The 23,867-nt window shown below is 44.9% G+C and overlaps 1 protein-coding gene across 2 annotated transcripts in view; it reads left to right on the top strand.

Annotated features, from left to right (window-relative positions):
* The window catches only part of LOC138784480 (meprin A subunit beta-like), a 52,045-nt gene that overhangs the window by 25,549 nt on the left and 2,629 nt on the right, over positions 1 to 23,867 (top strand). For both annotated transcript variants that reach the window (XM_069960065.1, XM_069960066.1), the window contains exons 8-12: positions 5,745 to 5,963; positions 6,710 to 6,862; positions 9,534 to 9,749; positions 13,274 to 13,726; positions 14,824 to 15,000. In XM_069960065.1, the coding sequence (XP_069816166.1) occupies positions 5,745 to 5,963; positions 6,710 to 6,862; positions 9,534 to 9,749; positions 13,274 to 13,726; positions 14,824 to 15,000 (1,218 nt within the window). The remainder of the gene's footprint in view (positions 1 to 5,744; positions 5,964 to 6,709; positions 6,863 to 9,533; positions 9,750 to 13,273; positions 13,727 to 14,823; positions 15,001 to 23,867) is intronic.

Below are 23,867 nucleotides of genomic sequence, written 5' to 3'. Positions count from 1 at the left end.
ACGGCCGTGAGTTGGAACAGTTACGTCCTCAAACAATGGTCTTGTTCATTTTTCACGGTGCCGTATACGATCCGGCCATAAGCTCATACATAGTGTGCATTGTGCGGCCGTATATCGTATACTTTCAAGCGAACGCATCAACCTCAAAACTACGGGCGTATATTCGCAGTTCGCACTACGGCCGGAATCATACGTAGTGTGAACCTAGCCTTTGGGTAGTTTCATACACAGCTTTTATGTGACTTTTTCTGGCCTCCAAAAAAAACCCCAAAACACCAGAAAAACTGACAAAGATTGTTTGGGCGTTTTTTTCTGGCGTTTTTGAATTTAGGTGTGGTTGGCTTTGACTGTGCGATTAATGTTTTGAGATGAACAGAAGAAATTCCTTTGAAATCTATGGTAGAGAAATGTCACAGTTTTCAGAAAAAAAATGCCACACCCTTAGCATACTGCATTTTGGATAAACTGTCACAGAGATGAAAAACACCAGAGAAGAGAGAAAACCGCCACAGAAAAAAACGCAAAAGTATGTATGGCATGTGATAAAATACCATTGACCTACAGCTAACATCTGGCTGGGGGCCTTTTTGCTCAAATAAATGCCATGGCATTTCTTTGCGTTTTTGTGAAAATTTAAAGGGGGTTATTCTGCATTAGAAAAACATGGCTACTTTCTTTTAGAGACAACACCACTCTTTTCTCCAGTTTGGGTGGGATTTTCTAACTATTGAAGTGAATGGAGCTTAATTGCAAACCACACCTGAACTGGAGACATAAGTCGGACTGTCTCTGAAACTGTCACGGCCGCGGCGGCGTCCCGTGCTCCAGGCCACCGCCGCGACCTCTCTCTGCCCCATGCAGCCGCTGGGGTCCTTGTGCAGGGACCTGGCGCTGCTACCTGTTCGACCCCGGGGGGCGCCTTACCTCGCCCTGCTCCTGTCTCAGTCTGTGCCGTCCAGCGCGCACGTCCCCGCCTCCTAGGGCGCGCGCGCTGGCTGTCTCTGATTTAAAGGGCCAGTCCGCCCATAATTGGAAGTTGCACTAATCACTCCCTATAAATTCCAGCCCTGCCCCACTACCGATGTTGTAGCCTCTGCATGCTTCCCATAGCGTTTGGCCCAGCTCTCTGTTGTTCCTGACCTTAGTCCTTGTTCCTTGTTCCTGTCCACAGTCCTTGTCCCTAGTCCCTGTCCGCTGCCTTCCCATTGTTCCTGAGTCCTGTCTGCCACCTGCGATTACACCTACAGACCTCTGCCTGCACTGCTTCTGCCACGCCACGCCTGCCGTCACTAGCAACCAAGCCAGGGGTAGCGACCTTGCGGCGGGCTCTGGTGAAAACCAGCGGCCCCTTAGACTCCGCTCCCTGGTGAGGTTAGTGCCATCGCTAGTGACTGTTCAGTGGATCCACGACTCCAGGCGTTACAGTAGGCTCCAACCATGGATCCCGGCGAGGTGCCTGATCTCCGTGACGTAGCCAGAGTGGTCGCTCAACAAATCCAGCAACAGTCGCAGCAGATCCAGCAACTGACTGCCGCCTTACAGCAGCATACTACAGCTCAGCGCTCACCACCTCCCGCAGCCTCTTCGAGACTTCGACTGGCTCTCCCGAGTAAATATGGAGGCGATCCCAAGTTGTGCAGGGGATTCCTGACTCAATGCACCATGCATATTGAACTCTTAAGTGGTCAGTTTCCCACCGAGCGCTCTAAAGTGGCTTTCATCATCAGCCTATTGGAAGGTAGAGCTCTGGCCTGGGCCACGCCGCTGTGGGACCGAGATGATCCTGTTGCTGCCAATCTCTGAACCTTCCTGGCCGAGTTTCGCTCCGTCTTTGAGGAACCTGCCCGTGCTTCTTCAGCTGAGACTGCTCTCCTCAACCTCTCTCAAGGGAGCTCCTCTGTTGGTGACTACGCCATCCAGTTCCGCACCCTGGCAGCTGAATTAGACTGGAATGAGGCCGCTCTAATAGCCACCTTTAAGAAGGGTCTATCCAGTCGGGTGAGAGACGTGCTCTCCGCCCGCGACCTCCCTACATCTCTGAACGATCTAATCCTACTGGCTACCAGAGTCTACAACCGATTTTCCGAGAGAGAGGAGGAGGTCCGGCAAGAATGGCGACTAAGCCTGCCCCGTCGCCATCACCGCCTGGCACCGGTTTTCCAGAATCCTGTTGCTCCTGTACCCCAGTGGACTCCTGAGGTTCCCATGCAAGTAGAACGAGTTCGCTTGACTCCTCATGAGAGGGCTCGCCGACTAGAGCTGAATCTCTGTCTCTATTGCGGTGGCTCTGATCACTTCCGGCAGAGATGTCACCAACGTCCTCAGTGTCCGGGAAACGCTCGCACGGTAGGAGAGGCCTCCCTAGGTGTGAATGCCACCTCTCCAAGATGGTCTATGCCGGTTTCCATCCAGACACCCTCAGGAAAAATTCACCAGACTACTGCCTTCATCGACTCCGGGTCTGCGGGCAGTTTCATTGCAGCTACCTTGGTGACCTCCTGCAGCTTCCGTGACCTCCTCTATGCCTGCGTCATTGTCTATCTTGACGATATTTTGGTCTTCTCCCCTGACCAGCAAACTCACGTGACACAAGTACGTCAGGTCCTACAAAGACTACGGGCCAATCATTTGTTCGCCAAGCTAGAGAAGTGCGTTTTCCATCAGCGCAGTCTTCCGTTTCTTGGGTATATCGTCTCCGACCAGGGTCTACAAATGGATCCAGCCAAGCTCTCAGCTGTTCTCCAGTGGCCACGTCCTGTGGGACTCAGAGCTATCCAACGCCTCCTAGGATTTGCCAACTATTATCGGCAGTTCATCCCACACTTCTCTACCCTGGTCGCACCCATCGTGGCTCTCACTAAGAAGAAGGCGGATCCCAGGCATTGGCCACCTGAGGCCAAGGAAGCCTTCACTAGCCTAAATTCAGCCTTTGCTTCTGCTCCTGCGCTAGTTTGCCCGGATGCCACCAAGCCGTTTTCACTTGAGGTCGACGCATCTTCAGTAGGTGCTGGAGCCATCCTCTTGCAAAGGGATGCATCAGGCAAAACCCGAACCTGTGGGTTCTTCTCAAAGACTTTCTTCCCTGCCGAGAGGAACTATACTATTGGCGACCGAGAACTCTTGGCGATTAAGTTGGCACTGGAGGAGTGGCGTCATCACCTAGAGGGGGCTAGGCATCCGGTAAATATCTACATGGACCACAAGAATCTTCTCTACCTCCAATCGGCCCAACGTCTCAATCCCCGGCAGGCCAGGTGGTCACTTTTCTTTTCACATTTCAACTTCGTTATCCATTTCCGTCCAGCTGAGAAGAACATGAAAGCCGATGCTCTCTCCCGAGCATCTGACGTCATGGGACAAGAGGACTCTCCTCGCCACATTATACCTCCCGATCGCCTAGTGCCAGTCGCCACATCCACTCTTCAAAGATTGCCTCCCGGTAAGACCTATGTGTGCCCTGCTCTTCGACGACGGATCTTGAAATGGGGTCATTCCTCTATGGTGGCCGGGCATCCGGGAGTTCTAAAGACCGGGCAACTGATCTCCCGCCACTACTGGTGGCCTAGCCTACTCCAAGATGTCAAGGACTTTGTGGCTTCCTGTACCATCTGTGCCAGAAACAAGTCCTCCCGTCAAAAACCTGCCGGCCTACTTCAGCCCTTGCCAGTTCCAGACCGCCCCTGGTGCCATATAGGCATGGACTTTGTCACAGATTTGCCTCCATCTGCGGGTAACACTGTCATTTGGGTTGTTACTGACCGCTTCTCCAAGATGTCCCACTTCGTGGCTCTTCCTGGACTACCATCAGCTCCTCGCCTGGCCCAGCTGTTCTTTCAGCATATCTTCCGCCTACATGGTCTTCCTCTTCATATAGTGTCTGAGAGAGGCTCACAATTCGTCTCCAGATTCTGGCGTGCTCTCAACTCCAAGTGAAGCTGGACTTCTCATCGGCCTATCATGCCCAGACCAATGGGCATGTGGAAAGGGTCAATCAGGTCCTTGGCAATTATCTTCGACACTTCGTCTCCATTCGCCAGGACAACTGGTCCAGTCTGCTTCCATGGGCGGAGTTCTCCTACAACCATCTGGACTCGAGTTCCACAGGCAAGTCACCCTTCTATGTGGTCTATGGGCATCACCCTCGTCCTCCTCTGCCTCTCTCTCCATCCTCTGAGGTCCCAGCCGTGGAGGAATTATCTGACCTGCAGTCGATCTGGGAACAGACTCGACAATCTTTGCTCAAGGCATCTGACCGCATGAAGGACCAGGCGGATAAGAGAAGACCTGCCTTGAATTTTCTCCCAGGTGACAAAGTCTGGCTCTCGGCCAAATATGTCCGACTCAAGATTCCCAGCTACAAGTTGAGTCCTCGGTCCTTTCTCAGTGCTAAAACGCATCAACCCTGTCACCTACAAACTCCGCCTACCTCCTACTATGTGGATTCCGAACGCCTTCCATGTTTCCCTCTTAAAGCCAGTGGTCCTCAACCGGTTCTCCAATAAGTCTTCGTTCACTGCTCCACAAGCAGTCTCTGATGACGTCTACATTGTTAAAGACATTCTGGCCATGAAAACTGTCAGAGGAAGACTGTTCTTCCTAGTGGACTGGAGAGGATTTGGTCCTGAGGAGAGGTCCTGGGAACCCAAGGCTAATATCCTGGACCAAGATCTCATGAAGAGGTTCCTGCAGGCAAGAAAGAGGGGGAGGCCAAAGTGGGGGGGGGTACTGTCACGGCCGCGGCGGCGTCCCGTGCTCCGGGCCGCCGCTGCGACCTCTCTCTGCCCCATGCAGCCGCCGGGGTCCTTGTGCAGGGACCCGGCGATGCTACCTGTTCGGCCCCGGGGGGTGCCTTACCTCGCCCCGCTCCTGTCTCCGTCTGTGCCGGCCTGCGCGCGCGTCCCCGCCTCCTAGGGCGCGCGCGCGCCGGCTGTCTCAGATTTAAAGGGCCAGTCCGCCCCTAATTGGAAGTTGCACTAATCACTCCCTATCAATTCCAGCCCTGCCCCACTACAGGTGTTGGAGCCTCTGCATGCTTTCCATAGCGTTTGGCCAGCTCCCTGTTGTTCCTGACCTTAGTCCTTGTTCCTGTCCACAGTCCTTGTCCCTAGTCCCTGCCCGCTGCCTTCCCATTGTTCCTGAGTCCTGTCCGCCACCTGCGATTATCTCCTGCCTTCTGCTCCTGCCACGCCTCGCCTGCCGTCACTAGCAACCAAGCCAGGGGTAGCGACCTGGGGGTCGCCTGCCGCAGCATGTCCATCCCGCCTTGCGGCGGGCTCTGGTGAAAACCAGCGGCCCCTTAGACTCCGCTCCGTGGTGAGGTTAGTGCCATCGCTAGTGACTGTTCAGTGGATCCACGACTCCAGGCGTTACAGAAACAAAGTGGCCATGTTTTCCTAATGCCGGATAACCCCTTTAAGGCTGTGTGAAAACAGCCTAAAGCAAGTGCAGAAAGCTCAGGCAATATGGCTGTCTCCATAATAAGGTACAAAAGTTAATTGAAAAAATTACAGCCAAAAATTAGAACCATATTAGAAAAAAGAACATTGACTTTAAATTGCTGGAATATTCAAGTAAAAATGGCTACTTCCAGTGGCATAGCTATAGGGGCTGCAGGGGGTGCAGTAGTGACCAGGCCCATAAATCTTCTTGTAATCTTATAGATATGCTGTCTCCAATAAATTTATTTCTATAAATGTAATATATTATATACTTGTAGTAAAGTAATCATATTTGGCTTTTTTTAGGAAAAGAAAACAATTTCAATTCCTACAGTGATATCGTTGCAAGCTCTTTAAATGTACCGTATGATTATACATCTGTTATGCACTACAGGAGTACAGATTTTCAGATTGGCAAAGAACCAACAATGGTACCTAAGAACCTTCAATTCCTTAATCTAATTGGCCATCAAATGGATTTTAGTGATAGTGATGTCTTAAAGCTAAATCGCCTCTACAACTGCAGTAAGTTTGTTAGGGCAACATTTTTTAATTCAAATATTTGAAAAAAAATTTAATAATGCAAACTGCAACTTCTTATTTATATTGATAAAACTAAACTTTTAAATCTGTTCAGCTTGACTAATCCTTGTCCAGGCTACTTGACGGGGACTCTATGTGGGTAGCCTGGATATGAATTAGCCGCATTCAACTCAAATCTGCATCAGAAAGAAATCCAGACCACGAACAAAGTGTGAACTTATGGTTGAAAGCAATGGGAAGTAGGTTCTTTGCAGTCCTGTGTTGAGCTTTGCATGAAAAAGCTATGTGTGTGCAACGCCTTAGCCACTAAATGTATAGACTTGACTGCCTTTTTACATCTTTGTTGCTACGAAATTAACCTTAAAGAGGATGTACCACCAGGTACTTTCTTTTTAACCTGACACAGGGATAGAACGGCGCCGTGACTGGGAAGCCGGTGCCACGGTCCGTTTTTCAAACCGCGGCCCGGTTCCCCCGTACCGCGTCGTTCTTTCCATGGTTACAGGCCGGTGCTCAAGTACTGGAGGTCGGCCGGCCCACCCCCAGTGGGTGAGAATTCCCTCCCCTCTATGAAGCGGCTCCTTTGATTCTAACGGAGCTTATCAATTGTAGTCGTCATGTTTTTGTCAGTAAAAAAAAGTGTTTTTTATTTATTTTTCTGCATCTCACAGATATTGGGTCTATTTTCCCACTGTCTTATTTTCTTAACATGGTTCTTTATTGCACAGCTTCTTCTTCCATATTTCTGGACTCGTGCAGCTTTGACATGGATGAGATCTGTGCTATGGTACAGAGTTCTAATGACACCACTGACTGGCAGCGAGTAACTCAAATCCCAAAGGGCCCAAGTTCTGACCATACACACCTAGGAATTGAAAGAGGTAACATTTCTCTATACCTTAACACTTAACCCAGTGTCATAGTGTCCATTTCTTGGTAGCTCTTAGACATTAGGAGACAGTGTGGTACAATACCAAAGTCTTAGGGTTCCCTTAGAATAGCCTTCATTGGTACTTCATGACCCAGTGCATTGGTCAGTCTCTTGTCTCCTTGTGGTACAGTGTCTTTTTCATGGTAGCACAAATTTGCCATGCCCATGATATTTATTTCATTGCTTCATGTAATAGTGATACAAGGCTGATGAGAGGGTAAAGAAAGGAATAAAGGTGATGCTTACCTCTCCATGCTCCCCTCGTGTCCTCCTGCCTGTCCCCTGCTGACCGCAGCCACTGCTGACACTTCTGAATCCGTCTCTACAGTGACAGGCTGCTGAGCCAATCACTGCCTGCAGCATCGTCCCTTCTCGACCAGTGATGGGATGATCAAGCCTGTTGCTGCAGAGATGGGTTCAGAAGTGTCAACTGTGGCTGTGGTCAGCAGGAAACAGGGACAGAGCAAGGGCTGCACGGACATCCCTTGCTGTACCAATAATGAGTCGTGTAATAGGCTCTGTAAGTGAGTGCTGGTATAGTTCGGTTACCCCTACTAATCAGCCGTGCAATACGGCCCTAACTCTTTCTCGCTATCACGCTCCAGGTTTGTCATACAGTGGGACAATTTCCTAATGGCTTTGATGCTTAAATGCTTAAAGTTTATGCATTCTTCTGTCCATAAAGAGACATATGTTCTCTTATAAGACAAAAACATTATAAAGATCTTCCCCTTAAAATGGATTTTCCAGGGAAAATATACTGATAAGCTATCCACAGGATCGATCATCAGTCATTGATTGATGAGGTGTTTAGCTACAGTGAACTAGGCCAGGAGCAGTTGGCTTCATTCACTGGGTAGTGGTGGCGACCTGTAATTGAATCTCAGGATCTGCACTGCCGTAACCAGGTATGACCGCTACACAGTGAATGGTAGATAAATGCTTCTGGCCCCACTCAATGTGTAGGCACCACACTGAGATGAGTTTTTCGGTAGATAGCTCATGTGTATGTTTTGCCCAGTAAATTAGTAGTAGATGCTTGGAACAAACTTCCAGCAGATGTGGTTGGTAAATCTAGGATAACAAAATGTAGCCAGAATCATGCTCCACACTGAGGGGCAACACCCCGAAACAGCTGTATGTGGATGGAAACCTGGCCTTGGTTTTTCCCTTGTCCTTACAATGGCTTGGCTGGGTCCTTCCCGGAGGGATATCTGGCTAGTCATGTGTTTCGAGACTCTTTTTAAAGAGGCTCCACTGGCTCCTCTTTTGCATATTCTTGTTTCCCAGGGGGTAATGCACCTAGGATTTCACTGCATTAAGCGCTTTCACTAGCAGTTGGCTGTGTTATCGTTTGGCTGGTCTCCCTGAGATCAGTGATCTGTTTCTGTAATAACAGAATGTAAACCTGCCTGGGATTAACATATATCTATCCTAAGATAATAAGAAGGCAAATACTTAAAGGAGACCTGTCACCCCCCGTGCCGGGGTGACAGGCTCCCGACTCCCGGCTAGATCCACTTATATTGACCTCATCTTGCTCAGTCCCGCTCCTGGAGCCGGTCCCGGAACGGAGATATCCTGCTCAGAAGGCGGTGGAGATGAGTCCGGCTCCATTCATTCTCTATGGACGCTGGACCTCTCTCCACAGCACGCGTTCCGGCTTCTGACCAGGATATCTCCGTCGTGGGACTCGGCAAGATGAGGTCAGTATAAGGGGATCTAGCTGGGGGACAGGAGCCTGTCACCCCGGCACGGGGGGTGACAGGTCCTCTTTAAGGGGCAGACTAGATGGACCAAGTGGTCTTTTTCTGTCGACAATCTACTATGTTTCTATGAATTAAGTTGGGATAAGCAGGTGAGTAGTTTCCCCTTGACTATGGAGATGGCATATGTGCCAAGTCAACCTCACAAAACTAATCTTATTAAAGGGGTAGTGCGGCGCTCAGAAATTATTCACAGAATAACACACATTACAAAGTTATACAACTTTGTAATGTATGTTATGTCTGTGAATCGCCCCATTCCCCATGTCCCACCACCCCACCCGTGTACCCGGAAGTGTGGTGCATTATACATTACCTGATCCGTGTCGAGGGCCGTCCACCATCTTGTGCCAAACGTCATCTTCGGACGGACGGCCGAGTCGCTGCCGCCCGTCCCCCCTCCGCTGCTTCACAACTGTGCTCAGCCGCGATTGGCTGAGCACAGTTATGCTCAGCCAATCGCGGCTGATGACGCTGCAGAGGGCGGCCGGCCGGCATTCGGGACAGTCGTAGCTGTTCGACGTCCGCCCGATGAAGACGTCACTCGTTGAAGATCGAAGACGGGTGTCGGCACGTGACATGGGGGAAAAGCGCACCACACTTCCAGGTACACGTGCGGGGGTGGGGGGACACAGGGAAGGGGGCCATTCACAGACATAACATACATTACAAAGTTGTATAACTTTGTAATGTGTGTTAGTCTGTGAATAATTTTTTACCGCCGCACTACCCCTTTAATTATTCAGCATTGTGATTGGATATGTCCCTTATTGTATACTGCATACAGTGTTATTACTTAAACATAGCATTTTATGGCTAATCTGTACAGAGGATTTGTGTATATTTTCTCTATAGATATTGGATATTTTATGCACTTCAACACGAGCACAGGCAAGCCTGGAGATGATGCTATGCTTGAAAGTAGACTCTTCTACCCAGTGAGATCATATCAGTGCCTGGAATTTTTTTACTATCATAGTGGTAATGAGAATGACACACTTAACATCTGGATAAAGGAATACACAAATTCCCATCCCAATGGTTTCTGGCATTTGAAGGACACAATAACTGGTAAGCAAAAGAGGATACTACTCATTAGTAATCAGAGCCCAACCTGCAGTACCAATTTGCAGTAAGGTCAGAAGATGGTAGATCAAGAAGAAGAAAGTTTCTTAAGGTGGTTATACACTGTCAACAACTGATGGCCGATCGATAATCCGACCATCAGTTATCGCTCCCGTCCCTTCCCTGTCTTTTTCTTACACAGGAACATTCGGCAAGGCAGAGAGACTATTGTTCAGCCGTCAGTTATCGACTGTGTATAACCACCTTAAGAAACTTTCTTCTTTCATCAGGCTTCAAAACCTGCAGCCTGATAAGCAGAACGCAGATAGGAATGAAGTGATTTGCTTTGTTCCTACTGTAGAGTCGCTCTTCTCTAATTGTCACTGAAGACTGCCATTAAAAATACCAGTGCCCTCCTAGAACCCTAAAAACTCTACTGTGAACAGAGCCCTATTGTTTTCTACATTACCTCTGTTAACTGGAGTAAAGAAAATGTTTTTAAAGTGGTTATCCAGCGCTACAACAACATGGCCACTTTCTTTCAGAGACAACATGACTCTTGTCTCCAGTTCAGGTGCGGTTTGCAATTAAGCTCCATTCACTTCAATGGAACTGAGCAGCAAAACCCCACCCAAGCTGAAGACAAGTGTGGTGCTGTCTCTGGAAGAAAGTGGCCATGTTTTTGTAGTGCTGGATAACCCCTTTGAGCTTTGTAACTTAATAGTGCGGTCACAAATGAGCACTATTAGCGAGATCAGGGCTCCCTAGCAGTGCCTTTACACAGCCCAACCAATCAAGCGTCCAGGATGCATGAGACTCCTGTAATGTTTGTGAGGCCATTTAAATACATTGCTATCGGCCGCACATCCACCATCCAATGTGCAGCTGACAAACAAGTATTTATAACGCTGGCTGATCATCAGGCCGAATGAGCATTTCTAGCAATGCTTATTGTCGATAATTGGCCTGTGTAAAAGGGCCCCGTGTTTTTTTTTCATTCACATAAGTGAAGATTACTGCTGTACAGGAGGTACTTGTCTGCATTACCATAATCTTAAAGTGACTGCACCACCAGGCCCAGGCTGAAGCACTGGAGGCGGGCCGACCCACCCTTAGTGGGAGGAAACCCCAGCCCTTCTATGATAGGGTTCCATTGATTCTAATCGAGTCACGTCATGGAGGGGCTGGGGTTTCTTCTGACTAAGGGTGGGTCGGCCGCCTCCAGTGCCTCAGCCTGGGCCTGGTGGTACAGTCACTTTAACCCCTTTATGACCAAGCTCGAAATGGCATAAATGACCAGGCCAATTTTCATGTCTGTATTTCCGTCTTTTCCTCCTCACCTTCTAACATAGTAACATAGTAACAGCTGCAGTGCTTTTATTTCTCCATCTACAGGGCCTTATAAGGGCTTGGTTTTTTTCCAGGAACAATTGTACCTCTCAACGGTTTTATTTTTTCACCTATGGGGCTGTATGGGTCATTTTGCACTCCTTCATTTCTAGTTTTTATTAGTATCATGTTTGTGTAGATCAGACGTTTTGATCAATGAATCAATATTGTTATATTTTAATAGATCGGACAATTACGCACACTACAATATATCTGTTTGTTTAATTATTTTTACATGTTTTATTTGTAAAATGGGAAAAGGGAGGGGCTTTGACACACACACACACACACACACACACATATATATATATATATATATATATATATATATTTATTTATTTTTTTATAACATTTTTATTTTTTGCACTATTTAAGCCCCTGGGGGACTATTAAATGCAATGATTGGATTGCATATACTGTTCAATGCTATGTTGCTGCATAACATTAATCAGTATTGTCAGCGCTCTTCTTATAGACTGCCTGCCTGAGGCAGATCGGACCGCACTGAATTATTTATTATTCCTTCGGCAGTCAAGAAAAAATTATTGGCCCCCCGCAATCACACTTATACTTAAACAACACGATTGTGGCATTTAAGGGGTTAATGACGAGCTGCAGTTCAATCGCTGCTGCCTGTCATTAATGGTGAGTGAGGAGCATCTCCTGTCACTTACACTTAAAGGACAAGTGCCATGAAAAACTTTTCCCCAGTAATTGAAGCACATTACAAAGTTATATAACTCTATAATATGCTTCAATCACCTATCTGCCTCCCTTCCCTGTCTTTTCCCCCCTCCACCCCCCACCAGGAAGTGTCCTGACTCACACAGACCTGATTACTGTCGTCACCGTCACCAGGCAGCTCCTTCTTGTGAGGATGAGTCATCAGCAGGAGGGCTGCTCTAGCTCCTGTTACACCAGCCTCCCCCCCCTCCTTGTCAGGTGACTCTGCTTGCTCAGCTTATCTTCTCTAGTGACATGACTCCTTCACTGAGTCCACGGCAGCAGGAGAGAGGGTATGAGGGGAGGGGGGAGCTGCCTATGTGCCGGAGTCAGTCGGAGGGAAGATAAGCATGACATGTGACAAGTGATGGCTTGCAGTTGTTCAGCCAATGGGAGCTGAGCAAGCTGTCACCTGACAAGGCAGGGGAGGGGGGAGGCTGGTGTAACAGGAGAAGGAGCTGAGAGAAGAGCTTGGTGACGGTGACGACAGTAATCAGGTCTGTGTGAGTCAGGACACTTCCTGGTGGGGGGTGGAGGGGGGAAAAGACAGGGAAGGGAGGCAGATAGGTGATTGAAGTATATTACACAGTTATATAACTTTGTAATGTGCTTCAATTACTGGGAAAAAGTTTTTCATGGCACTTGTCCTTTAAACGTAGTGATTGTGCCATGATCGCAGCATTTAAGGTGTTAATGATGGGCCACAGCTTTATAGCGCCATAGCTAATAATGGCATACTGGTCGTCTGGTCACAGGCGCCCATTCCATACCTGTACGGCCATGATTAATAGAAATTTAACGTTGCATTACAGTCAGAGGGAATCCAGGCCAGAGTGTATACACATAGTATACACTCTGGTTGGGATCCCTAGTGGCCGCAGTAAAAACAGACACGTCAGTTTTGTATGGCCGCTATTTATTGAATAGCGGCCGCACACCGCTGACTCTTCACACAAAGGAGAGTGCGGCTCTGGCTGCACTTTTCATTGTGTGCTATGGTGAATTAGGATGTGGGCGCACATGGATGCAACCGCATTCCAATTCAATAGAATTGAAGTTCACCAAGTTGGTATTGCAGTACCAGCCAGGGTGATCTTCATAGACACCGGCTGTCCTGTGGCACGGCCGGGTCACAGAACGGTCAGTGTCTACCATAGTGTGAACCCGGCCTTATTTTGTCCATTGAGATCATATCAGATGAACAGAGACCACAGCGGAAATCTCATTAAAGTCTGTAGGGTCTCTTGAGATCTGTCTGTGTTCATTGTACAGCAGACCATCCAGCCCCACTCATCATCAGCCTCCACCTGGTCTGAAAAAGAGCAGGAGGTTATAATGTTACAACCAATTTTAACCTAATGCTTATGAATATTATTTATTATTAATAATATGTATTATGTTGTTTTCCTCCCTGGCAGGTAAACCAGCGGATTCCTGGAAGCTCCATTATTCTTCATTAAATGCAAAAAATAAATTCAGAATTGTATTTCAGGGCATAAAAGGATTTGGAAAATCTGATGGAGGCTTTTCAATTGATGACATTAATTTATCTGAAACACTATGCCCTGAGAATGTGTGGCATATTTCTAATTTTTCACATGACAAGCTTAAAAACAATATATTTAGTCCTCCTTATTACTCTAAAGATGGCTATGCATATCAGATTCAATTGTCTGAATTTTCCACACTGGAATCACCATTCGTCATTGGAGCTTACCTGCATCTGATATCTGGGGCTAATGACCATACCCTGCAATGGCCATGTCCATGGAGACAAGTTACAGTAGAGTTCCTTGACCAAAACCCAAATGCCCAAAAGCGAACGTCAAATATGAAGAGTATTACAACTGATCCTAATCAACAGACCCCAGGTTATGTATCAGAAATAATCCACGGTTTTAATAGATAGAGCCAAAATGTGTTCACGTACAGCCATAGTCCGAGCATTCAGGGTATTCAGATTAAAATGGTCTTATCCTCTATCCACAAGTATGGTGATATATGTGAGGTTGAGATGGGTCTAACTACTGGGCTCACTTGAAATCCCCTGAATTGATACTTATCCTGTGGATAGGGGATAACATGATTTTGATTGGAATGCCCAAGTGATGGCACTGTAGACGTTAAAGCAGCAACATGGCAGGCCAGAAGGAGCACAGCTGGAAATGGAAATAGAGTAAACCCAGTGGAAACTACAGTATAATGGCACAAGAACACTGCTTGTGTTACACTTGTGTCCTAGGATATAAGATGGTTGTCTTCTCTAAACCCTGCTGTTTTATGTGGTTTTGTCCACAAGTGAAGACCTTTTTAGCTAGGCATAATGTTGTCAATCCCCTTTATGCAATCATATAGAAATAGAAAGGCCACTTACCATATAACCACAGGACATGCTAGGCAGCACGGCAAATGCCAGACACCTGAGAATAGAAGGTACAGCTGTTTTACGCGCAAATGCGCTTCATCAGGTCTGGTGAAGCGCGCATGCGCGTGAAACGGCTGTAACTCCTTTTCTCAGGTGTCTGGCATCTGCCAAGCTGCCTAGCATGTGCTGTGAAATTTTTATTCACAGTTGAATAAAAGAAGATCACATTATGTGGTGAATGCCCTTTCTATTTCTACATGATTGGACTTTGCATTGTGCCAGTGAGCACCAACCAGTGATTCGTTATCTTTATGCTTTATATTCCCCCTGAAACCCTCATTTTTATATCCCGATGTGGTAGTGCCGTTGGCTTTTTACTTACAAGGACTATATGTCGACCCCCTTAACCACCTATCGATTAGCAGCCCTATACAATTTATCTTCGGTCACCTTCATGCAAAACCTATTTTTCCCCTTGCCTAGTAATGATGCCTGAAGAACTTAGGAAACAGTTTATGGCAATTCTTTGCAATTACTGTTATTATTAGTATCTCCTACATAATAGTTAAAATGCCTGAAATTGACATTTATGTTATGTTACAGATAATCAGCTGTTATGGGATAATCCTGCAGTGGTTGGCTATAACTCTATGTTCCCCAATGGAACCATGTACAGAATGACAGGAGGATATGGAAGATATCTATTTACGGTTGAGGAATGGCTTAATAGAAGAGACTTCCTGAAAGGAGGAGATGCTTTCATTGCTATATCTTTGAGAGGTATTATATTAAAGGGCTTGGTTCCTCAATGCAGATAATGCGGTAGCTTAAAGTGAATCTGTCATATGCAATTTATGTACCAAACTGCTGACACTGTTAGATAGCCATTATGGCAAGAAGACACATGGTATCTTTTATGTATGCTTTTATTTTTCCATACAAAGTATCAAAGGGGCTTTCCCAAGCTCCTGATCTACAATATAAAATGCTATTTTCCTTCCTAGTTGACAGATAGCTGGAAGCTCAGCCCCAATCAGGGAATGGGAGGAGAAGTGAGAAGGTATTACAGCCCTTAGCACTTTAGGGGCTTGGGAACACCTCTTTGAGGCTTTGCACGCTATCTAACAGTGTCAGCAGTTTAGAACCTTAATTGCATCTGACAGATTAATTTTTAAAAGAAATATGCAAGAAATCTGTCCAAAAAAAGGATTTTAGGTTAGTTTTAAAAATGCTAGGGATCAATTGCAGAACTTACTGACTTCATTGAGGAAGTCAAAACCATATATCACTAACCCATAAAACTTCGCTTTTAAAAAAAAATAACATAAAATAAACACAAGGAAGGTCCAAAAAACTAAATCCAAGGAGTATTGTCAGGCTGTAAACAGAACACAATGGACCCAAATCCAAAATCTAAGGCTAGGCTCACACTGCGGTTTTGCTGTCCATGTAACTGATCCGTTTTTAAATATTTAATTTTACCATACAAAAAATGTGGTCAACCATGTTTTTGTGTACACTAAAAAATAAAATAAAAACATCCCTTTTTTAAAAAAAAATATAAGTAATTGGAATATGCATACAACTGCAAAAAAAAAAAAATGTTAAACGGACAGCAAAAACGTGGTTTGAACCTAGCCTAAGAAGAAGAGGGAGAGGTAAGACTAATTTAGTCTAAGGCTAGGTTCCCATGCAGTATTTTGGTCAGTATTTTGCAACCAAAACACAGAAAGTCTATGGTCACACACTGTTGAAATTGAGTGGATGGCTGTCATTTAGTGGCAAATAACGTCCGTTGTTTTAAAACAAAGACTGTTGTTTTGAAATAAAGCCTGTTATTTGCCATTCAATAGCGGCCATCCTCTCAATTTCAACAGTGTGTGAACATAGCCTTTCTGTGTTTTCAATCCACTCCTGGTTTTGGTTGCAATATACTGAGCAAAAATACTGTGTGGGTAAACAAAACGGATTAAAACAACATTTTCATGTGTGTACATATTATATTAATTGGTAGAGAAAAATTGTTGTTACCTATTAAGGGTAAATTAACCCCTAGCCGCACCAGGCAGTTATAGTACGTCCTGGCAGGAGGTTACTTTCCGCACCAGGACGTACTATAACTGACCGGCTCCCGGTGCTCACTGTTTACACAATCAGTGACCGGGAGCCGAAACTAAACTGTCAGCTGATAGCTGACAGTTTAGTGTAGCTGCTGCTGGACCCTTTGAAGGTGTCCAGCACAGCCAATCTCCGGCATCAGTGGATCGGTAACGATCCACTGATACCGGTAAAGCGAAAGGTAAACCCTCGGGTCCCGGTCTCTGTCAAGTTCCGGGATCCGGGGGAAGCTGCTGCCGATCCGTCCCGCCTCCCCGCCGTGTCAGCCCCCCGGGCCATACCCCTGCCTCCCGCCGCTGCCGCTGTGCTGGAGGGTCCCCCTCCTGCTGCAGCATGATTCCCCCCCCCCGGATCGCCGCTACAGCAGCCGCTGCCGCTGCCACCGGAGGGGGTCACAGCAGGTGTCTCCTTCCACCTCCTCCTGGCAGCACTGGCTCCCCGGATCCCCAAGCTTAGAGTGAGTTCTGGGAACGGGGAGCCAGCGCTGCAGCAGCAGCATGTATCAGCGCCCACTTTTGCAAAAAACTGTGAAAAACCTGTAGGGTCCACATGCCCACTGTACCCTTTGTTACATTCTTTAAGGGGTGTAGTTTTCAAAATGGGGTCACTTATGGGGGGGGGTTCCCACTGTCTCAGCACTAGTGGGGCTCTGTAACTGTAACATGGTCTCCTACATTTATTCCAGCACTATCCCCACTCCAAAATTTAAAGGGTGCTCCTTCTCTTCTGAGCCGTGTTGTGCGCCTGCACAACGGTTTACACCCACAAATGGTGTATTTGTAAAAACTGCAGATTCAGAGGAATAAATGTTTTATTGCATTTTACTTTTTATAGCTGTGCGGTATGAAAGAAATAGGATTGAATTGGAATGTCTGCCAAGAAAATAATAATTTTTACTTTTCACACTTACTTTGCAGTTATTCCTCTCAAATGCCTAAAGAGTTAAAAACTGTTTTAAATGTCAATTTGAATACTTCAAAGGGTGAAGAGTTCAAAGTGGGGTGAATTATGGGGGTTTCTAGGATCCAGGCCTCTAGAATATGCTTCAAAACTGAACTGGTCCCTAAAGAATTCCCAGTTTAAATTTTCACAAAAATTTAGAAAATTGCTACTAAAAAATCACGGCCTCTAAAATCCTAAAAAAGTTAAAGCATGTTCACCAAATGCTACCAACATAAAGTAGACATGTTATAGATATGAATTAATCAATAATTTATGTGGTAGAACTATCTTCCTTATTGGCAGAGACTTTCAAATGTAGAGAAATGCAATTTTTTTCAATTTTTCACATCATTTTGGAGTTTTTCTCAAAAAAAGTTAAAAGGTTTATCGGCCCAAATGTACCACTAACCTAAAGTGGAACATGTCACGAAAAAACAATCTTGGAACCACAAGGATTGGTAAAAGCATTCCAGAGTTATTAATACATAAAGTGACACATGTCATATTTGAAAAATTTCGCCTTGTCATAAACACCAAAAGTAGCTGTGTCCCCTAAGGGTTAAGGGTCAGCTAAAAGTGTCATGTTGCAAAAAGGATGGAATTAAAAAAGAGTAGAGGGAGTTGCTATTAAGCCCTATCCTAAAATGTTCATATTTCCCTAGAGGCTGTTTGCTCCCATTGGATAAAACCCCAGGACCCCTACCTATCCTCCATTAAAAAAGGGGGTCTATACTAGAATACCCTAAGAATATTCCTATAAAGACCTTGGGTAACCTGAGCTAGCCATGGAGAACCCACCCTGAGAAGGATGGATTTGGGACCAGTGACAGGTCCATTGTGTTTTTTGTATTTACAGCCTGACACTAATTCTTGCATTGATTTTTTTTTTTTTTTTTGGACCGTTCTTATGTTTAATTCTTTTATGTGATTTCTTAAAAGCTAAGTTTTATTTACTATGGCTCTATGATATATTTCCTTATTACACTGTGATTTCTTCTTATCTCTTACCCAGTCTGTCTATGATATGAAGTAAAATTCAGCAATAAGTTAACAAGCACAACTTCCCTGTATACATAAGCAGTATCAGAGATCCAGAGGGAACAATTTATTCATTCGTCATGTGATTATTTCATTATGATTCCAGGATTTTTATTGGAGAATTTTTGGGGAAAATATGCATAGCCGCAGTTGAACCACAAAATGGCATGCACTAATTTTAGCATTTTTATTAGAATTTCTTTGCAAAAACGCCTAGTGTAACAGCATCACTAGGCAGCTTGGTAGATCTGAGCCATTATGTTTAAAAAATGGTACAGAATGCTACACTTCGTTCTACATTCACACAAGGTTTGTTTCCGGACGTATCTTTTGGATGGTCGTCATTTAGAGGTGAAAATATGGTTTTATACTGCACAAAATGCTGGTAAAATCAAAAGTTTGTTTAATTGGGAAAAAAAACTCAACTCGCTAAAGATTGTATAAAAGGGGTATTGCTATTATCTGACCTATTTTTAGGTGACAGGTGATAGAGAATACAAAAGAATACACAATTTCGCTAATGCTTTGAATGAGCAAAATTGCTTTCCTTCCTAGTTTGGCCCAGGGCCGGCCTTAGGGTAAATGGCGCCCTGTGCGAAACCTTTTTTTGTCGACCCCCTTCCCGCTAAAGTGACTCTGTACCCACAATCTGACCATCAAAACCGCTTGTACCTTCGGATAGCTGCTTTTAATCCAAGATCTGTCCTGGGGTCCGTTCGGCAGGTGATGCAGTCATTGTCCTAAAAAACAACTTTTAAACTTGCAGTCCGTGCCAAATGGGAGTATCTGTGCCCTAACTTTGCACCACCCCTCTGTCCCTCCGTCCCTCCTCCCCTCCCTCTTCTTCATTAGGAGTGCTCCAGGCAGATTGTCTCCTAATCGTCAGCTGTGTGAACACTGAACATGGACTGCATCGTTAACCAACTATGCAGTGTTCAGCATGGAGAAAATGTTCCAGTGGCATTGCTAATGATGAAGAGGGTGGGGAGGAGGGACGGAGGGGTGGTGCAAAGTTAGGGCACAGATACTCCCGTTGGGCACGGGCTGCAAGTTTAAAAGTTTTTTTTTTAGGACACTAACTGCATCACCTGCCGAACGGACCCCAGGACAGATCAGGACAGCTATTGGAAGGTACAAGTGGTTTGGGGGGGACAAATTGTGGGTACAGAGTCACTTTAAAGGGAAACAATCAGCCCAATCGGGCGGATATGGTTCCCTGAACTGCTCTTCACGTACCGGCCGCAGCAGTAGCTGTAACTGTAACTCTCACCCCCAGCCCCCCACACACACACAACTATCACCCCCAGACCCCCCGCCAAGAGTACTGATTGGCTGGACGTATGGTCCAGGTGACGTCATGCTCTTGCGCCGCGCAGGGAAGAAGAGGAGCTGAGCGCTGCAGGAGGAGGACGGGGGGTGGGGGGTGAGGCACAGGTCGCACACCCCAAAGGCCGGCTCTGGTTTGGCCCTTTCTCTTCCTGTAGTGTTTCCGACCACGGCTCTCTGCTCTGAGAGGGCTGTGATGTCTCGAGGTGGCCGAGATCCTCAGAGGCTGGTAAGTATGTTTTTATTCCTGTTACACGCGTCTCCAAAGACAATCCTAAAGCCCCGGAGATGTGTGTGTAAGCTTAGTAGGAGACACAGCAGAGCTGATTCTGCGCCCCATTCGCACTCCCCCCATGCCAAACCATTGAATATAACAAGGAAAAAAAACATATACTAATCACCAGCGCTGTCCAGATGAATGTCCACCAAAGCCAAGTTGTAGTGAAGCTGGATATTTATTATAGAGCACAAACATTACACGTTTTAAGAGGTATACTCCCTTCATCAGATAACCGTGCATGTCATACAGGAGTAATGTACAGGTTTATAAAGGGTAAAAAGGCGCCAACAAAAAAGCTCGGAAGCAGGGTACAAAGGATGAATTGGATATCCTTATACATTATCTAAATAATAATTTAAATAATTTTTACCAAAACCTTTTTCAAAAAGGTTGACGGTAACAGTTACTTCCATTTCAAAAGCTCCCATTATAAGGAATGGTTAAAGGGGTTATCCAGTGCTACAAAAAGATGGCCACTTTCTTTCAGAGACAGCACGACTCTTGTCTCCAGTTCAGGTGTGGTTTGCAATTAAGATCCATTCATTTCAATGGAACTGAGCAGCAAAACCTGTCCAAGCTGGAGACAAGAGTGATGTTGTCTCTGGTAAAAAGTGGCCATGTTTTTGTAGCGCTGGATAACCCCTTTAATGAATATTCAATTCGGGCAGTTCTGACAAATCCGGGGAAATTGCACTAGAAATGGGGATTACAAGACACAAAGTAAAATTCTGGCAAAGAGCGCTTGCATTATGTCACCTACAAACCCACATAGGCCCTTATTATTTGTGACACTAATTGTACTTTGCATTGACCGACTTCATTTTTCCATGCTGCACAACAGGAAAAAAATTGTTTGTGCAGTGACTAAAATCTATGTGACTAAAAATCAACTATTGTGCACTTTGGCGGGTTTTTGCACTTACGCCATTTACCGTGCAAGATCAGGATTGTGATAATTTAATCGTTTGGGCAATTACGCATGGGGCGATACTAAATATGTATTTTTTTGTTTATTTATTTTTATTTGTAAAATAGGAAAAGAAGGGCGATTCATACTTTTATTAGGGGAGTTTTTTTATTGATGAAAAAAACTTTTTTTTTTTTACATTTTTTTAACTTTAACTTTTAGTCCCCCTCGGGGACTTTTATTATTACTGCAGTGATCTTTCATAGAGATCACTGCAGTGTACTTACAATACACAGATCAATGACATCAGTGATAGATTGCTTCTTGCTGCAGCCCTAAGCAATCTATTACCAAGCCGGTATTAGTGTCATACAGACGCTGAGGCCCGGCTCAGTAAGCAGAAGGGATTGCCCTTCTATGGGGAGATCTCCCCCACTAGACACCAGAGATGGGGCTGTAATGCTATTTAGATGCAGCTTTGACATCTGCATCTAATTATCTAACTAGCCGGCCGCGGCGGCTAATGCATGCAGTCCCTGGCTGTACAAAACAGCCAGGTGCCGCACGCTGCAGAGAGGTCATTCTCGTTATGCGTCGTTAAGGGGTTAAAGAACACATCCCCCAAAAAACAGGGGTTACCTTTATGAAAACACGCTCCCTAAAAAACATTATAGCACCCAGTAGGTTGAAACCAATCCTAACCAAACTGATGTCGGCTCTCACCTTATCCAAAATCATGTGGGGCTATCAGATGCAAATTTTGTAACAATATCGCACACATATATAGAAAATGTCTGTAATTAAAAATGGAGCTCTATTGTTTTCTTTTGTTCTCCCTTTTTTGTTTCCTACCATCACCACCATACATTCATCATGATCATTATCATATTTGTGTGCCCCCCCCCATTTTTCTATATATACTCCTATTATAAAATTTTTACTTGTACACAATTTTTACATCATGATTATTTCATATCATGATCATGTACTGATTATAATATTTCATCATTGCAGTCATGCTTTTATTATGTCCCAAATTTTATTATTGGGATCATGCTTTCATTATGTTCCTAAATGAACCAAAGAAGAAAGCAGCGACACAGCTATGTAAAGTCGCATTTGTACAAAATTCACACAACAAAGAAACAGTTAAAACCAATTAAAAGAATGTCCGCAAAATACAAGCGCCATACAGATATGGGTATAGGTGTTTGTATACCAGGGTGGACTAATTATACATATTGATTGTTGACTGTTTAATATTTGGGTTAACATATATTGTATTTATATTTTTTTTCATTTCATTATATACATATAATTTTTCTTGCTTTATACTATGGCTTAATTTTGAATAACATTATATGGTTTTCCTTGGTTATGTTTGGGTTATTAGGTTCATTAGTCCTTCCAATATTGTGTGACCTGGTAGTACTTTTGTAGCCCAGAATATTGTGAGGGCACATACGGTTTCTGTGTGGCGCTTGTATTTTGCTGCCATTCTTTTAATTGGTTTTAACTGTTTCTTTGTTGTGTGAATTTTGTACAAATAAAGTATTTTTCTATTGCTATCTCTATTTCTGGGTGTGCGACTTTACATAGCTGTGTCGCTGCTTTCTTCTTTGGTTCATTAATGTTGTTTTTGACCAGCTGCCGGCACCCCGATTTAGGCTAATTTATTTATTGAGGCTGTGCCCACCAATACTTTTTCTATATTGATTCATTATGTTCCTAAACATAACATCTCATCATTGTGATCATGGTTTTATTATGAGATTTTATGGTCATGATTATGTTTTTTTTTTACTATGCCATTTCATGTTATATTGTGTCACTATTCGGATTGTGTGCGTTTTTTACATACGGTTTCTATTCCATTTTAATCTATAGAATCTATATATTGTATCTAATTATACATTCATGATTTATAACAAGGTATTTGAATCATGTCCATAATTTTTTTACTTGTCTACTATCAAATGGTTATTATTATTATACTAACTATTTATTCATATCTACTATTTATACAGTAGCGGTCCTTCCTCATTCATACCCATACATCACGTTAGAATAGATGTCTTTTTCCATACCAGGAATTGGTTCATTCACTTATGTCCATTTACTTCATCTGAGTAAATGTTTTCTTTCCTGGCCGGTTATTATATAATTTGTTACTCTTTGTACTCGTCTATGTTGTTACATATCACTCTATCTCTGCTCATAGTTTGCTACACTAGACATCAGCAAGCTTAACATCACTTCTCTGCACATCCAGCCGACGGCTCCTTACTCTCTCCTCTATCCTGCAGCGAATTCCAGTCTGACACTGTCCCCGCCTACTTTAAACACCGCTACGGTCTTGTAGGGCTACACTTTGATTCATTCACTGTGCTCTCAGCGATTTGCGCTGCAACTACACTGGGACCGTCATGTATGTCAACGGCCCCATAGTCCGGCACTATGTCCTGCCCACTGTAAACTCTGCTACAGTATTGTAGCACCCTCCCCTGTGATCAGACCCAGGGGTGGATTAACGTATTAACGTAACCATACTCCCCGGGCTGTTCACCAAGCCTGGGCCCCCCCCCCCCACTGTAACTATGGTAGCACTAGCGTGGTGCTCATAGTACAGGATAGATAAAGTCATGATGTACTGATTTGTGCAAAATTGCGATTAAAAAAAAGGATTTTTTTTTTTTAAATCATGGCAAAACTGTAGCAAGGAGACAATACAACACTGAAAGTATAAGTCTTTCTGGGTGGCCATGGGCCCCCAGGAGCTCAGGGCCCCGGGCTACCACCTGAAACGGACCTCTTGTAATCCGCTACTGATCAGACCTAAACTGAGCCGGGATTTTCCTGATTAAACATCGAGATCCCAGATCGCTGCTCCTACTATGAGATAACTCCTTATCAGCTCATCTGATGCATACATTGCCCAGGTGGCACTACATAAACATTAACATCATTTTCTCAGGTCTTAAACTCATTACGTTTTACAGTTCTTGATCATGTATTCTATTTAGTTATACTGCTTTG

The sequence above is a fragment of the Dendropsophus ebraccatus genome, chromosome 2 (genome assembly GCF_027789765.1).
Source record: "Dendropsophus ebraccatus isolate aDenEbr1 chromosome 2, aDenEbr1.pat, whole genome shotgun sequence".
In the NCBI taxonomy this organism is placed as follows: Eukaryota; Metazoa; Chordata; class Amphibia; order Anura; family Hylidae; genus Dendropsophus; species Dendropsophus ebraccatus.
This window is presented reverse-complemented; position numbering and strand designations above follow the sequence as displayed.